The sequence below is a fragment of the Seriola aureovittata genome, chromosome 9 (genome assembly GCF_021018895.1).
Source record: "Seriola aureovittata isolate HTS-2021-v1 ecotype China chromosome 9, ASM2101889v1, whole genome shotgun sequence".
NCBI classification, from domain to species: Eukaryota; Metazoa; Chordata; class Actinopteri; order Carangiformes; family Carangidae; genus Seriola; species Seriola aureovittata.
Window position 1 is genome coordinate 10,910,744 of NC_079372.1, and position 17,314 is coordinate 10,928,057.

General features: G+C 39.7%; 1 protein-coding gene across 2 annotated transcripts; it reads right to left on the reverse strand.

The window, feature by feature from the left end:
• Nucleotides 1-5,336: 5,336 nt before the first annotated feature.
• Nucleotides 5,337-16,691, reverse strand: syn2a (synapsin IIa). Of its 2 annotated transcripts, XM_056384563.1 has the most exons (12): nucleotides 16,104-16,691; nucleotides 10,345-10,402; nucleotides 10,145-10,236; nucleotides 9,828-9,984; nucleotides 9,625-9,714; nucleotides 9,413-9,475; nucleotides 9,047-9,189; nucleotides 8,879-8,953; nucleotides 8,525-8,627; nucleotides 8,140-8,286; nucleotides 7,855-7,921; nucleotides 5,337-5,431 (listed from the first exon to the last, which is right to left on the reverse strand). In XM_056384563.1, the coding sequence occupies exons 1-12, from the start codon at nucleotides 16,448-16,450 to the stop codon at nucleotides 5,367-5,369; spliced, it is 1,407 nt and encodes a 468-aa protein (XP_056240538.1). In that variant the 5' UTR covers nucleotides 16,451-16,691; the 3' UTR covers nucleotides 5,337-5,366. The 2 variants fall into 2 exon arrangements, with proteins under 2 accessions (XP_056240538.1, XP_056240537.1); XM_056384562.1 differs by lacking the exon at nucleotides 5,337-5,431 and having other exon boundaries at nucleotides 5,651-7,921; nucleotides 16,104-16,661.
• Between the last annotated feature and the right edge of the window lie 623 nt (nucleotides 16,692-17,314).

Here is a 17,314-nt window from a genome sequence, read left to right on the forward strand (position 1 = left end):
CAGGTGAGATGGGCAGTTGACATCAGATATTCTGCCTCGGTAAAATCCCACACATGTGCAAGACTTTGTGGCAGGGTGTAATGTTTGCTGTAGCAGTGGCAACGTGGTGTAACCTCACAGGGGATCCAGTCCAGACACGCAACCAGGGGATTCCACCATTGGCTGATGCCACAGCGAGCTGCACAGCCACTGGCAAGCACAGTGGAACAACAATCATTCAGCAAGGGAGGGACGTGGTGGAAAGAGAGAGGACAGTTATATTTTGTTTTAGTATAAACATCCAACGTGTAGCTCCTGCTGGACAGGACCACTTGACTTGGTTCAGTCCTAAGTGCAGATTTATAAATATGGGGATATTTGCTGTGTTCTAAATATAAGTGAAGGAATTAGTGTTTATTTTTTATGTTTTGTGGCTCTTTGAGTTGAGCTCAAGGCAAAAAAAAAAACATGATGGAAGCTTTTTAAGTGCTTTATCTCATTTGAATCACATGTCTCAAAAAGCCCCATCACAGGGTAAAATAGGCCTGATGTCATCAGAAGTGGAGCAACACAATAAGAGCAAAAGCCATCGGCTGACCACTAGTCGTCTATTTTTACAACACTTTTGCCTTATGTGTTTATCTGTTCTATTTCTGCGTTGTGACAAGCCACACAGGCCAGCCAAGATGAAATCAACAGAGCTCAAACGTCTCTGGCGTACAATAGCTCCATCTAGTGGGTGTTCCTCCATGACGTGAGTCTGCATGCTCCACATGAGCCCTGCATGATAATCAGTGGTGTGAAAAAAACTCAGATACTAAAAGTAGCAATACAGCAATGTAAATGCTGTTGCAGGTCGGTCAAGGTTGAGTTAGTTTATTCTTCTTGTTTGATATACAATTTGGGAGTTTAGTCCAGTGGTTCCCAACCTCAGGATCAGACCCTCCATAGGACCAAAAGATAAATCTGAGGGGTTGTGAGATTATTCATGGAGTACAAACGAAAAAAATAAGTTCTGCAACCCAACACAAACGATTTAAAATTATTTTAATTTAATCTTTTTTTGTGATGGATGTGGAACTGCTAACAACTCATAGACATCTGAAATGTGACGAGGGCTGAACAACTAGCAAATTATTTTTTGTTAATGGGTTGAAAAGGAACCACCGGTTTAATCTTTAACAATTCCCTGCATTTCATGAACATATCAAATATTTCTTGTGTAAAATTTCCGTCTTGGAAGGAGAAATGTAGTGGAGTATAAAGTACAAAATTGGTCAAAAAATGCAGACAAAATGCAGTTTAGCAGAAGTAACAAGAAATGGAAATGGTAACATCAAGTGCAGTGCAGTAAATGTCCATAGTTACTGTCCACCACTGATAATAATGAATCGTAAAGTAATTTCATTACCAGCATAAGTATATAAGTGAACTGTTGAGCACAGACAGAGAGAACTGTCTGTGCTCAAAGGGAGGACAGAAGGACATTTTCCTTAAACATTAAGCTAATGTGATTTGACTTCCAGACACAGTGGACCAATCTTTAATAGGAGCTCTTCAATCAATTTAACAGGGTTTGCCAAGATAGCTTCTTGCCTCTGTCCGTTATGGCCTCCAACTCTATCTGAGAATAAAAAGCTTTTACTTTCATCTTCATGTGAGAGTTGTTCTCTAATACTCCTGCAATATAAGGCCACACCTTTATCCATGAGCAACCTACACTCTAACAGCTACTGCACACAGGCCTCTTCTGTCTCAACTTTACCACCAGATGGCAACAAGAACATACACGTGCATGCCCACTGAGGGATCCACAGTATTCACTTATTAAAGCAGCAATGTCGATGGTGTTATTGGCTGAAACACTTAATCGATGAGTCAATCAACAGAAAAAATAATCCTTTAGCTATTCTGATTGATCTTTTCAGTCATTTCTCAAGCAAAAATAGTGAAAAAAATGCCAAACATGCTCTGATGAGATGATTTGCTGTTTTTCTCATCAACTGAAAATTTTGGGACTTTTGGTAGAACAAAACCAGACACTTGAAGATGTCCCCTTTGGCTCTGGGAAACTGATCAATAATGAAAATAATCATTAGTTGCAGCCCTATTTCATTCTGTTCCATTTTAAACCAGCGAAAGCTATGAGTATTAAAACATTATGTATTAAATGATATTGAAAAATCCCCATGTTTACCTCACATCACTTTTACATTCTCCTTCATCATGAGATGGAAGTACATCACTTACGCTGTGTTCTTCAGCAGATGGTCAGAGCAGCGTGCCCCCCTACAAACACACTCACACACACACACACACACACACACAGCACAAGTTGTTCATATTGTGCAGCAGCTTGGCAGACAGCTGGGGGGAGTCTAGACGGAAGCTCCTCAGCTGGAGCTTCAGGGCCCACAGTGTCACTCCTCTGGGTTCCTCAGTGGCTTTGACTCTCACCAGGCCAGGTCAGTGTGCGCTTGTTGTGAGGGGAAAACATGAGCGGCATCTGGAAGCCTGACAATACGGTATGTTGAGCATATTATATCTGTGGGAGATGTTTGCTGATATTTGTTAAAGCTAACAGTGTGAGTCTGTTTAATGAATCACAGCCTCTTCTAAGACAAATCACAGATGTGAAAGTCTGCTATGCAGTCATCGAGCTCCCCTATGTCAGACTTCTCAGCTCTGCAGCCATGTCAGTTACCCATGATTCACCTGTATACAGAAAGTGTGCCAGGTGTGACAGAGTTCTTTCCGGCCCCTCGTAACATGAATAACAAGAGGGTCAGAACGCCAAGGCATCATATCAGTTCAACGAAGAATTCTGAACATATTCTCGGTTGAACATCATCTGGATGTTTGATCTTCACTGTACAGACGTACAGCATGTGCCGAGTTTGTAACTAGACGGCTGTTTTCACATTCTTCTGTTGAAGGCGGAAAGTTTCTCTGTGCTCTCTAATCTAAATTTTACACTATACCGTTTGTATGAGAATGACTTTGTGACAGTGCAGCTCATTTGTTAGCCAATCGTAGTCGAGAATGCACAGAAAATGTGGAAACATGAAGCCTCCAGAGCACGTAATGGACTTTTCAGTGAAGCCGGACCATTCTTTTTCCTGTAGTTAATCTTTTGAAATGAGCAATATTTGCATATTTATGAATTGTGGATTTTTCAATGAGGGAGAAAGTGTAGCTGATAGAAGTTTATCGCAGAAAATCCATATCAGACACAAAGTTTTATTAAGGAGTGTTAAAGCAAAACGTATGATAACTTGATAATAAATGCATATGCTTCCTTATTGTGCATCCTTGTGCTTTCTCAGATGAAGTAGCTCATAGGCAGAAAGAAGTGTTTGTTTTTTTTTTGTTGCTACAGAAAGTCTCTGAGGTGGCAAAATGAAAATCTGGTGGGACATTGCATTGCTGTCACCAGCGGGCTGATACAATATAACTACAGAGGCAGGAAATAAAAAGTAATAAAATTGAACACACAATGTCATAATGCAGTCTCCAGGCACCATCACTAATTTTCAGAGATACCCATCAATGTGGCAGAAGCGTGAAGCAGAGAATAATAAACATTAAATCCAAATGATTAGTAATGCGCCTAATACCGTCAATAACTCGTCTGTGTCAGAAAGTACACGATGCAATATAAAATGTGTGAGTTCTTCACTGTATTTCAGTGAAAAATTAATCAAATTTTATTCCCTGCACTTAATGACCCAGGATATAATTTTCCTGCCTCCTCTCATCTTATAACTTTGGGACTTTGAATCCCAGAAGGAAGTGATCACCTTGAACAGCTCACAGAGGAATCTGCTGCTTTTTGGTTTAATTAATCTAGATCCAGTAATTCATGACTATGTGGGTCTGAATAAAAGTCATTAGAAATACATACAAATAACCACTGCAACCTAACAGACTATACAGTACACAGTAGTTACTGATGATAATCCCTATAACTAATAGTTAGCAAACACGGCAATGTATTTTTACCTGTTCTGAAGAAAAGTGTCATACCTGCCACATGTTCATGACTGTGTTACTGATCATTACCAGCAATGCCATGGAAAGTTTTATATGGATCAAAAGGTAAACAACTAAAAAACATATTTCTAGTGAAGTAATACAAGCTTCATTATCATAAGCAGAACACTTAATATACCGAACAGTGACTGTTTTTCATGTGTAGCCGATAATAGCTAACTAATGGCTCGATGAAGCTTCTTTTATTCAGAGAACAGATTTGCAAAGGACTTCCTCAAGTTGCGTATGGTCTCAGCATTTGCCGTGTCTTCACTGGCAGTGCGGAAAACGGATGTGTCTTTCAGACCAAAGGCACTGATCAGAGATTGTGATTTGCTGGAAGACAAGAGGATCATGAGTTTGTATGAGACAATCAGTATTTATATTCAGTGATAGATACAATCTGATGCAAACCAGCACAGCAGCTCTGCCATAAATTCTACTTTTTGACACTGTCATAGATTTTTTAATTCAATTAAATATTTTAGCATTGATGTCATAGTTAGTGGTGTTGTACTGAACTGCATTATATTCAGAGGTGTTTCTAACATTCTGCCCCCCTCATGTTTGTAAATGGGAACGTATAATGTAGTCCAGCACAACACCAATTTTAACTATGACCCCTGTAACAAACATATAATTGAATTTACACATTTCAGACATTGTCACAACTGAACAGTATAAATTTTGCAAAGTTAGAATTTATGGCTGAGCTGTTGTTCTGAATTAGCATGAGATCACAAAGGGGTGTAATCTAATAAAGTGTGTATGTGAATTCACGAGTGGCTTAAATATACTCTGCTTGAACAATTTAAATAGCTAGGGTCCTTATTTTGAGCACTGACAAATGAAGGTATTCATACTTACTTCAGCTGTGGGTGTCCCTGTGGTTTTTCCTCAGCAGCTTGATCTTCCAGCAGAGTCTGCTGTTGCTCATGATGAGCCACAGTCGCCTGTGGGTGCGGAGGTGTGTTTTCTCGGAGAGGCCCGGCTGCCTGCTCCTTCTGGTTCTGAGACTGATGCTGGTACTCATCTTGGACAGAAGCATTTGAGTTACACTGGACCTGCTGCAGTCCTCCTGATGTTAGAGTATCATGGTTCACAGACTGAGATAGTTGCGCTGCAGGGCTCAACTTTGCAGGAGATGTGAGGATCAACTTTGGTGCAGGCCTTTTTGAAAGTAATCCTTGGGGTTCCACTGGGCCCCCTAATTTCATCACAAAAGATATTTATAATATTCAGGCATCTTAGCTATAGAGACAGAAAGATTCATGATGGTTTAAATTTGATAGTTAGTATATGTATGTCATATGTAGTCTAGCATGTTCTCACATCTCACTGGTTTATTCATTCATTTATCTGACAAAAACACAGTCTCCCACACCGTCAACATAGAATGGAGACAGACGCCACCAAGTACCTGCACAAGGGAAGCAGAGGGGATACATTATCACAATACAATCATCTTTTCATGCATTGGAAGTAAATCATTGTGTGCAGTGCAGTGTGTATGCCCAGCAGCTGAACAGATGGAGCGGTATGGCCTCCCCACTTGAAGGTGTAATTGAAAAAGTCTGTGACATTGTCAAGCAGAAGTATCACAACATAACATATACAGGATGAGGATACAGACCGAACATATATTGCAAATGAAGCTTTATTGCCAGTGACAAGAGGGGAAATATCCAGAACGGACTTTTTTCCACAATATATTATATTCTGATCTTGATTTAAACAGTCCAACACCGGTTTTAAAAGTACACATATTTTGTAAGTTACCATCGCCCTTAAAGTCCTGCAGGTCTGACGACATAAGTTTCACCTCAACACAACAGCCAAATAAACACACCCAATTATAATTTATCAATCACCGAACCAAGGCCTAACCATGCAGCTTTTAAGACTGGAGAACCCCAGCACGATCCTCCCTTGGAAATCAATGTCATGGCATATTTCCTAGTAAACAGAACAACACATCCATAAAGCCTCAGGCATGGCTTTTACAAGGATACGCTCACAGATACAATGGCACTTTATACAACTTGGAAAAGAATTGCACACAGAGCTTGCTGAACATACTTTATATCAGAGTAACAAACAAATTGTTGGAAAATGGTCCAGATTTCTTTTTACAGTTGTTTTAGTTGCTATTTAGCTGTTTCACCATTCATATGAGCGACCTCCACCATAGCCACTGGACAACAACTGAGTGATTGTGACATTTGTGTGAAAATGTTTTCAAAACAATTCAATGAGTGGATGAATATAGTTTTTTTTTTTTTTAATCAATTCGATGGAAGATCTGATTTCAAAATAAATACATTATTTAGTAAAAAAAACGACTTATATTGCACTTTCCATCAACTCACTGGAAGAGTGTGTGATAAGGGTAAACGTGCTAGATCTTTGAATGACTGTAACACGGGCACAAATCCACACTAAACCTCTGAGCACTTGCATTGTTGTCATGGAAACACCACGATAGCCGATATCCAGTGTGAGGGCCATAGGGTGGACTTTATATCAGGCATCTCACAGCAGATCTGACATTAAACACTTTTTTCATGATCAATTACAATGTCTGCTTCCATGCAACCGAATGCAAAAGACAGCAATTTGAACACAGCATCAGTTCGCTGGTGTGTGATTTGCAACATGTTATTTGTGCTGTCTTGGAGTGCTGTTCTCTGATGAAATTACACACTCCATGTGACACTACAGCATTAACAGTCCCCTTGCTGATATTTACATTGTGGGTTCCTGGAGTGCAAATACTGTTATTGAAAGTAAATAATTTATTCTTTGGTTCAAAATTATACAAATATATTGAAGTTGTGTGTGCATACACCTGCACAACATCCTACATAATACAATCTGTAATAAATCTTATACTAATTTTAATATTTATTATGTGTCCATCTATAAGTATTCTAAAATCATCCTAAATAATCTCTTCTCTTCTGACATTGTGACATTATGGATGAAAAAAAATAACTTTATGAAAGGCAACATACTGCATGTCTCTATTGTGTGTGTGTATGCAGGAGTGCACACAGTAACTCTCAATGTGTTAATGCATGTTTGGGAATTAATATATGTATCCTCTAGAGCTATATAATATTCCTTTCTTATGACACATTCACAATGCATGAACCACAGGGTAAAACAGCGATGTTACATGAACATCCCACTTGTTCAGACATTTATAACTGACTTACACCTGCCTTTGTGTCAATCATGCAAAACAAAAATAAATATCTATTAGTATAAACATGAAAATAATCACCACTACAGCCATACACACCCACGTACTGTATACATATTGAGATATACACAAACGTCAAACTGCACAATAGTCCACAGTTTGAACAATATCTAAAGATACACACCAAAATAGAAAACAGAAAGGGGGTAGGGGGCAAATGAAAGACTCATAGCTGGGTCAAACAAGTAGCACAGAGCAGCACTGAACTCAGTGTAGGCACAATCTGCTTTTTACATCATCAACAACAGCCCCAAAGAAAATCCACAGCTACTGAAACATAGGTGACCTATACAAGCACACAAATCAACAGGTCAACAAGTAGACAGTACATTTTGACACTGCATAGAGTTAAAAACACAGTCCAGGCCAGCACTCAGCTGTACCAAGCTCACGGCGCCAAGATCTGATTCTAGCTATCAGCGTCCACACACACACGTCTGCGCTTGCGATTAGCTATGGTACGTCATTGTTATCTAGACTCTGAGACTTTCCCCCGTTCTCCTGGGTGACTCAGTTGGCCTGGACTGGTTTTGGACCCACTGCAACGCCATTACAGTCGAGAATGTACTGCAGACAACCTTGAGGTGGGCGCCCGGCACCGTTCTTAGTGGGTTCGCCAGTGATCTCTCCCTTCTGGCCGGCTCCCTAAAAAGAGAAAGAAATAATTTACTCATCCACCAGCAGCTATGATCATTTTCTTGTAGTGAGATCTAAACAGATAGCTAGAATATTGTAATCTTGCAATATAAATAAGTGACAATATAGCACATTGTAATTATATCTACAATGATAATAAATCAACACAAGAGTCTTGTCTCTAAACTCTGAGACAGTGTGTGCACTGTGCCTTTGTGTTACTATACCTGGGATGGCTGTATAGTGGTGGGTCTCTGGGGAGCATTAGCCTCATTCTCTGCTAACAGCTTCATTCTTGTCAGCACCATGTCGGCAATGAGCTGTCTGTCCTCAGCCTGGTGCTCCCCTACCAGAGGCATGGAGGAGCCTGCCACCTGCACCACATGGAGGATAGGTTCAGCAGAGAATGATGGGATACTGACATCACTTTATGTAAAGCTTGTCCTCATATAAATTCTGGCTGGTATACTGAAATTGTTGAAATGAAGGAATAGGCAACATTTGTACTTTTTTGGATTGATACAGCTCAGTAAGTTCCTGAAGTTTCATTACAAGTTTTCCACTTTCACTCCTGAGCTGTAGCTGTCAAAGCTGATAATCGTACACTCCTACCTCTGTGATATAATCTCTGCCATCTTTTCCATGGATGGCTTTGACTGCACAGATATCCAGACCCCCAAAAATCTCTGAGCACGTGTCAACCCAGAGCTTGTACCTAAGCATACCAATCAACACAAGACTCAAAACCGTGGTCTGATTATCACTTATTTCTACTTCAATATAATAAATATTATAAAACACAACAGGTTATCACACCAATAGTAACTTGCTAATAACATGTAACAGAATTAATGAACTTCTTTTTTTTTTTCTTTTCTTTTCTTTTTTTTTTAAACTGAGAATATTTGCTATGTCAAAATAAAATTGTTCTTGTCTTGCAGTGTGGGATGCTGATTGAACGCTTACCGGTCAGTCATGGCCACTTGTTCAAGCATAGCTGAGCCTGTGTTGGTCTTCCAGTTTCCAGAAATAGATGTTCTCCTGAGAAGTGTGTAAATTACATGAAATTAAAACAAGTTCAGGTTGTTTTCTCGTTCGCTTCTTAAGTTCATAAATACATACAATCTTACTTACATGTAGGCTTTGTAGTCACTGCCAATCTTCTGGATTCGGATGTCATACTTGGAGTCAATGAGAGGCTCTGTGGTTGTGTACGTCTGGGTGAGAGCTACGACACTGGCTATGTCCTGGAACTTACTGTGATTGTCCACCTTCACCTGTGCACAAAAACAGACACATGAGACAGAGAAGAGCAAAAATACCCAGGATTTAAAAGGCATCTGGCACTAAATTGACTCTTGTAGACAGCATGATGCAGACGAATTCTGATTATATTCAAACTGTATACATTTCAATATATATTCATCACGACTAAAGTTAGGAACATAGAGAAACAAAATTAAGCATTATTTCATTTTGCAACAGGAAACATCTCTATACCTTTCCAATACCAGAGTGGGCGTGTCCAATCTTCACAACAACAGGGAATGATGGCATGCTTACCTAAAATAAGAAAATATACTTTGAGCTGTTGCCTTATAATTCCCTCCATGCTTTCATCTTGCAATTTCAAACATTTGAGAAATATTTTATTTTATTCAAAAACATTTTTCTTCAATGCAGTAAAAAGTGGGGGGTGATGGTTTTCTCACCATCTCCTTATAGTTTGGGTAAAAGGTCTGCTCAATCAGAGGGAACTTCTCAGCCCCAAGTTTCCTGTAGGTGTTTATAAGTTGAGCAAACTGGAAACACAAAAAGATAAATAAATCAGATATAAAGTATATTTAACATAGTTAATTACTGTTACTTGATAGATAAAAGACAGTGAAGCTCTCCCTGGCTGCTGAGTGCTTACCGCCCAGGGCTTGTCACACAGGTTGTAGATTGACTCAAGGGAGTTGATGCTTGGGACACCTCCATATTGCAGACCAATGATCAGGTTGCGAAAATCTTCGTTCTGGGTCATACTGAAGGCATGTTGACGAATGAGGACAAAGTCTGGCTTGAATGACCTAGAAGATAAAATTATAGCCGAGATGTGACAAAAATCTCACCAACCTGGGGCAAATCCTGAGAGCAGTGGGTATGAGTCAGCACTGTGGGTGGATTACATAGCATTCGCACTGATTAAAACAGTGAGTACCAACTTGTGTGAGGTTGTGTGCGTCTCACCTGACAACCTTGGTGCCACTCCTCAAAACCTGCATGTTAACGTTGCAGGTCCCGTTGGCATGAGCCACAACATTGATCTCATTGAATTCAGCCTGAGGTTACAGAGGTTACAGAGGCATATGAGGATAGAGTACTTAAATCTCTCTATTCTGTTTTACATAAGTACTTAAAATGGATATCGGTGGCTTGGTGAAACTTACCTGCTCCACTTTGATGTCATAATCCCCATATACTTTCTTTCCTTTGAATAATTTTGCCCTGTTCAAAACAGAAACACAGAGAATTCATAAACTGTTAATGTAACAATAAATTCTATAGATTCCTTACAAAGAGATTTCAAATTGATATCCAACCCAAGTGCAAATCTAGCCCTGACTAATAATCACTTTACAACAACATGGAATATGAATTAATGTTGAATGTATGCCACTAGAGTTGAGTGCATGAACAGTACAGGGCAGACAAATGCTTCCTTTCATGCTCTTCCAACTGCTGATACAAAGCCTCTCTAACAATTCCTCGCTTAAATCAAGCAGCAAGGAGAGATATAAAGATTTACAACATTTTTAAAGGCTGTATAATTCTTACAGGCAAACCTTCCACAGCGTAGACACATGCAATTCAGTATAATCTACTGCTTGGTCCATTTGCAGTGCCACCCAGTAGGGTCAAGAAAGGATGCAGTGACATTCCTATTGAGCACACTGAATTCACTTTTTCAGAAAATGGCTGCATCTTTCATCACTTGTGATTCATCACTTTTTAAAACAGAGTAACTGGCTTTTCTTGCTTGAATAAAAAACTACACTTCCATGTCCTGAAACACCTTTTCTCCTGAACCACTGCTGGAGAGGAAATCTTTTCCCATGCGACTTCAGATTAAGATGGATCAGTGTCCGTCTACTGACACCGCACCGAGATGAAAACTGCAGAACTCACACAGTGACTGCTGCTGTTAACAGTGTGTTCGATTTCTTTGGCTTTTCTTTTTTTTTATGACACTGATGTGTAGGTGCTGGGCCTGACAACATAAGCTTTGAAGGTAGAAACATCCGGGGTCATCTACAGTAAATCATTATTAATGGACTCTATCTCTTCCAGTTGCCACAGAGGAGGTTTAATTCCCAGTTTCCACTTCCACAGTTTCAAGTTCGCACTTCAATTAACAGCCATCAGCTGCAGTGCAACAGTGGTAAACTGGTGTGGTGCTAAACATTAATGAGAGAATGAAAGAATTTGTAGACCGTCTATGTTTCAGAATGTGCAGATCATTTCTGGCAGACGTGTTTCGGAGTTCTCCCTTCCTCTTCTTCTTAGTGTGTATCACCTTGCTGTCATGTACCCTTTACTTCGTACTCATTTAGTGAGGAGGTAAAGCTGAATAATTCATTCTCAATCTAATTACAGCATGGGGATGTATTTGGCTGTGGAGGAAAACAAACATTAAAATATGAATCATTGCTCCTATATCTGGGAAAATGAAAAGCCTACTTCGCACTGTGATGAATGCTCTTAACCAATACACACTGTATGAACGACAGTGTTTCCAAAACATCACCCCTTGAAACAGACAATACAAGGTACGAAAAAGACAAGCCTAGCAATATTATTAAAAGTATAGCATTGTTTAATTGATCTATTTATTATCACTCTGCAGACCACATGCCAGCTCAGCCTATACTGAGCACAGAAGTCATATATTCAAAGAGGAAATGATCCTATAGTACATTTAACATGATTTTTTAGTATTTGAGTTTTAGTATTTGGCAGTCACTTCAAAGCAACCGTATTACCTTGTTAAAATTTACAGCCATTCTGTGTTAAGTTTAGTTGCTTTCCTCATGGCAGCTGTCATCCAAAAACCAAGGACATTCTGGTTATGTGTTAGTAATACTTCTGCGTTTGCCCTTGATGAACGCGCTGACCTTAAAAACCGGAGTTAGTCACTGGGCACTGCACTTATGGCGGCTCACTGAGAGAGAGACAGGAGCGTGATAGTAGCTGTTTACCCCGATCATTCATTTGTAAGAATCAATATGGGTGCTCTTGACTTGAATTAAAGATGAGGTGAGAAATAAAATGAGATAAAAAATATGTATATAAATCTTTCTCTTTTGTCATGTCAAGAGTAAGTAAGACAATTTAGAGGATGAAAAATGAAGCGACTTCATCAATGGCTGCTGTGTGAAGGTATTCCCAAATTTCATATTGAAAGAATTTTTCATTCAGATGATTCACCCGAGAGCTCGGAAAGCAGGAGCCCTTGCTGAATTTTAATGTCATCACTTAGCCTGTTTAACATTCACTCTCACATGTTGGTAATGTTTCAATAAGGTTAAGCTCACAATACTAATCACTCTTTTCCTGATAACAGTTAAAACAGTATCCTATGTATTTATGTATTTCAATTTTGAACACTGAGTGACTGAGAATACAGAAGCAGCACAGCTCAGTCATTAGACTGATAAGTAAGACAGTGTACCATCTGCTCCTCCTGTCAAAAGAGCAATTTATAGCAAAGCATTCCCGGAACAAAACAAACCTCTCTGTATGTCTGGCAGCCTCATCTAACAAGTAAAAATGACAGAATGTGTCTGTCTCTATATGTGATGTGACCCAGGCAGTCGCCATGGTTCTATCAGCACACGTTTTATTCTGCACAGTTTTATTAGGTTTGACAAAACCATTTACATGGCACCTACTCAAATACACATCCATACTAATGTCTTCTATTTTCTCTAGATGCCAATTTACAAATTTGTCAATATTTTACAGAATCTATGTAACTATAGCTAGACTCAATTGTAATTTATTTGATAAAATATACAACATACTTAACTTGAACAAATTATGATTACTCAGAATATATAATAATAATGATAATAATAATAATAATAATAATGAGACAGTAATGGTAATTTGAACTTGAGTGGTGCCATAAAATGCAGTACTTTTACACAAAATCCTCTTATGAGGACGAAAATTGCTAACATATGCCATACTACACACTATATATATATCTACTGTATCTGTATCTACATATATATTCAGTGTGGTCCAAAGGTCAAAGACCACTTGAATAGGAAAATGGTCTCAGACCTTTGGACCCCAGTATGTATATATACTGTATATATATACAGATCATCTGAGATTTACCTGATTTGATAGGATAAATACAAGCTGATGCCTGAGCCCTCTCCTTAATGCAATTAGTCTGGAGGACTCTTTCCTGATTTCATTCTACGTGTCCTGGGGCCACCAGGACTCATCACTAGAATTTTCTGTTTTGGCAGTGGGCAGAAAACAGTCTCGAAACAGACCGTTGTGCAATGAGATACAGCACATAAACAAGCCCTCAGACTCAAGGTGGGCCAACATTACAGAGAATATTAGGCACTCAGCGAAACCAACATTATTATAAAGAGAAATTTCATGCTCTTACAGCTTGCCAAAAGCTATATTTTTTTTTATGGTTTTCACCCTGCCACCGTGAGAGCTGAATACAAAGCATGTAGTATTACAAACACGTAAGTACTTTTTCTGAAGCTTTGCCCTCCAAGTCATTTTCAACATTACATTTTTTTTCCTTATTTTAAATTTGATAAATGAAACGTCAGTGTAGCGCTAACACCTACGAGCTACAGGAGACGAGCAGACCTACATTACACTGAATAAACCAAGACTGATTTGTACTACTGTAGCTACTTACAACCATTGGGTGAAAGATAATCATAAAAGAAACCAAAGCTATTGAGCAAACATGTACAGCTTCCCTCTCAGTGATATTGAGCAGCCATGAAAAATAGATGCAGCACTCAGACAGAGGAAACCTATTGAATCAAGTATTTTAGCTAATCTCCCAGGGGGATGTGTACTAGATACACAGTATGATGCAAGAAACTGGTAGTCTGTGGAGCTCATGGACACAGTCAACTAACATTATATTGATTAACTGCATCAGGTACCAGTAATAAAGTCAGAGCTGGAGATGAACTGACATTTTTCTCAAATACATAGGAGCTACTACATATCAGATCTTGTTAGACAGTCTCAGCCCAACCTACTCCCTATTCTCAGTTAGAATCACCTTTGATGAATGACGTGGTTTTAGTTTAATGTATTAAATTGTGTTCGTCTGCCAGAAAACTGAAAAGCAGCGTCAGTGTATTGGCACACCACACTGTAATCCTTATTCTCCAACAACTGAACTCATACGGCTGGCATCCATCCTGCTGACAGAGTCTCAGCTTACTAACATTGATCAAGGTTTCTATTATATAAATGGGCAGTCCTACACAGGGTAAGAGGACACTGCCAGGCCACCTGAATTAAGCAAGGCAATGCACTTAAATCTGTGTGATTTGGTGTGTTTTGAGGCCGTGTTCCTCATAAGATTCAATTAAATTCAGCACTATATGCATCTTAATCAGTGTGAAAATAAAATCCTGTCACAGTGGCCATCTTGTTGTGGTCTCCACACAATGTAAAACATAAACAACATATTACCCTTGATATGACTCTCAATATTCAACATGACAGCCTGCACAGATTGATGCTAAATGTGACGGATTTTTGCAATAGGGGCATTACACAAATCTGTCTGAGAATAGTCAGTTGAAGTCTGGCCATTTTGTTCAATGTTGAAAAAAACTGTACATAGATTTAATATTGATTTTATTTCCATGCCTCAGAGCCCAGCGTCCACAAAGTCAACCAGTGAGAAGGTAGTCCCTATGTGCTTTCCATTAGAAAGGCATCACAGGATTGAGTTTCAGTTCCCTGCTCTCTATCTCTAGGCAGCAACTAGTAATGTCCATACATAATAAACAAAAGGAGGCAATAGAAATCACAGATGGGTTGTGCAAATGTATGAGGTCCCCACTGCACTATCCAGCTGCACAGCTCTAGCACACATATTGCTGTGGAAAACATGTCAGCTGTGTAAACAATTTTTGATCATGAGGAGATAGAACTGGCATATTTTTTACTGTTCGACAAGATATCAGTCTCTATGCAAAATAAGTTTCCACTGAATCCATCAGCATAATCATTTAAAGCACTTTAATTCTTTGCCACACTAGACTGACAAAGATGCTTGCTTCAATTCACCTCTAAAAAAGAGCTCTGACTGTCAGTGTAACGGCTCAAATGACTTATTGTAAACCCACTCTTAACATTAATACTACAATGGCCCTTTCTCTCCTCAGGCTGTGAAATATTTCTTTATTTGCCCAGCTACTGCACACCCCATATGCATAACTGACTAATGGCAACCTGTGCACCATGCTCTGCAGTAAGTTACATTAACCGTTCCCTATGTACACTATGTGCAGGGCATGTCATGTGATCTGCTATCAGTGGGAAGGGGGGAAACCCCATTGATGGAAGGAAAGCACTGCAGTATTTAGACTACTTCCAGACAAATAACATGCATTTCCCAATTCTGCACAACCTGTGGAACATCCATTTTTAAGAATGGTAAAATGACACATTACAGGATAACACTATCACGATTTTAGTTAATTCACTGTATTTTTATACAGGCAGTTGTTATAAACCCTAGATTCTATTGTTTCATTATGTTAACAAAAAAGTAAGACTAAAGACGAATATTTACTACAACAGAGACAGAACAGAGGACAATACAAAATCCTCCATTTTGGTGTTATGTCATTACTGCTGAGAATCAATGGACCATATTTCCCTAAGTATTGGCTGCCTCCACGTATTACTGTAAAAGAGACATGCTGTACCATCAAACCACAGCAGAAGTGCCCATTCACATCTGCAGGGTGCTTCATACAGATGTCGTTTCAGTGGGTCTTTAAACGTTACCTAACTACTACATACAAAGGAACCATGAAGGGAAAATCAGCATTAAGGAGCAAACTAACAACACATAGCGTATAAATGATTTGTATTGAAATACATGACTTCGTAAAGCAGTATATTGTCTTACCACTCCTGTTGTGGTTCGTCGATGACCAGGAGAATCTTAAACTTCTTAGGTGTCGTGACTTGGGTCTGCTCCACTAGCCCTGCTGAGGCAGCTGTCTGCTTAACAACGTTGGTGATGGAACTAAAGAAACCTGCTCCGGTGGACTGAGCCGGCTGGGATTTCCTCTCTGGAGCAGGGGAAGTGGCTGGGGGTGTAGGCCCAGCTGTAGGAGACTTGGCAGGGGTGGTGGTGGTGGTGGCAGGTGGAGGAGGCTGAGCAGGGTCAGGCCTTTGGAGGTCTGTCATGTAGCCATTGGGCAGGTTGGAGATGAACGTGCTGTCCGAGAGGCGCCGGCGCAAATAATTCATGGCTGGAGCTGAGAGAGGAGTAGAGTCAACAAGCACTGGGTGTGGAAAATAATTCTGCAGCGGAGTCCCTTTTCTTAGTGTACAGCTGATAATGGCTGAGCTCTCAATGCAAACTCCCAGCGACTGAATTCCCTCCCAGCTCAGCGGAGCATCCTCAGAGCTCCCCCTCACTGGCAGTGACGCTACAGTCCAGCTCAGCCAATCCCCTTACACTATGCTTTCCTCAGCCACTGCAAATGATGCTCTAGCTGTGCCTCTCCTTCCTCTTCTCGTCCTCTCTCCTCTACACTCTCACTCACTGGCGTGCCTGCCTTCCCTACCCCTCCCCCATTTTCTACTGCCTTACAGGCGTCATGCTTTTTTGAACCACAGCATGGAAAATAGAGGGGTTTCCAGTGCAAGTGCAAGAGGGTATACTGAGTGCTACATCATAATTGCCTCATTCCTGCTCCCTCTGTCCCTCATGTTTTCTCTGCCCTGTATCTATGCACAGCATCACTCTGTGTGTAAAATGAAGCCATGAAATCTAAAATGGCTGTTAAGACTAGTGGGCAATGTTGAATGAGAGGAAAAGCGTCAGCAGCAGTCTCTTGAGACACAAATGCATGCAGTAAACACTCTCTCTTAATTGATTTATCAATCCCTATATAGCCACCTATTTAGTATATTAAAATTTCCTACAAGACATGCTTTACCTCACTATTTTAGTAGACTTTATTTGACAGCACTTTTCATATACAAATTCACTTCTGCAGATGTAAAATTGAAACGTTAAAACAAAGACACATCTTAGAAAAGTTCTCTCTACTAAATTATCTGTTCATTACAAAATTATGATAAAAAGCATATATCTTCCCAAAGCAC

Coding starts and splice junctions, on each gene's coding strand:
- syn2a (XM_056384562.1), bottom strand. CDS start 16,450: ATGAATTATTTGCGCCGGCGCCTCTCGGACAGCACGTTCATCTCCAAC. Junction 10,237..10,344: donor ATGACATCAAAGTGGAGCAG/GTAAGTTTCACC, acceptor CTGTAACCTCAG/GCTGAATTCAATGAGATCAA. Junction 9,715..9,827: donor TGTGTGACAAGCCCTGGGCG/GTAAGCACTCAG, acceptor TTGTGTTTCCAG/TTTGCTCAACTTATAAACAC.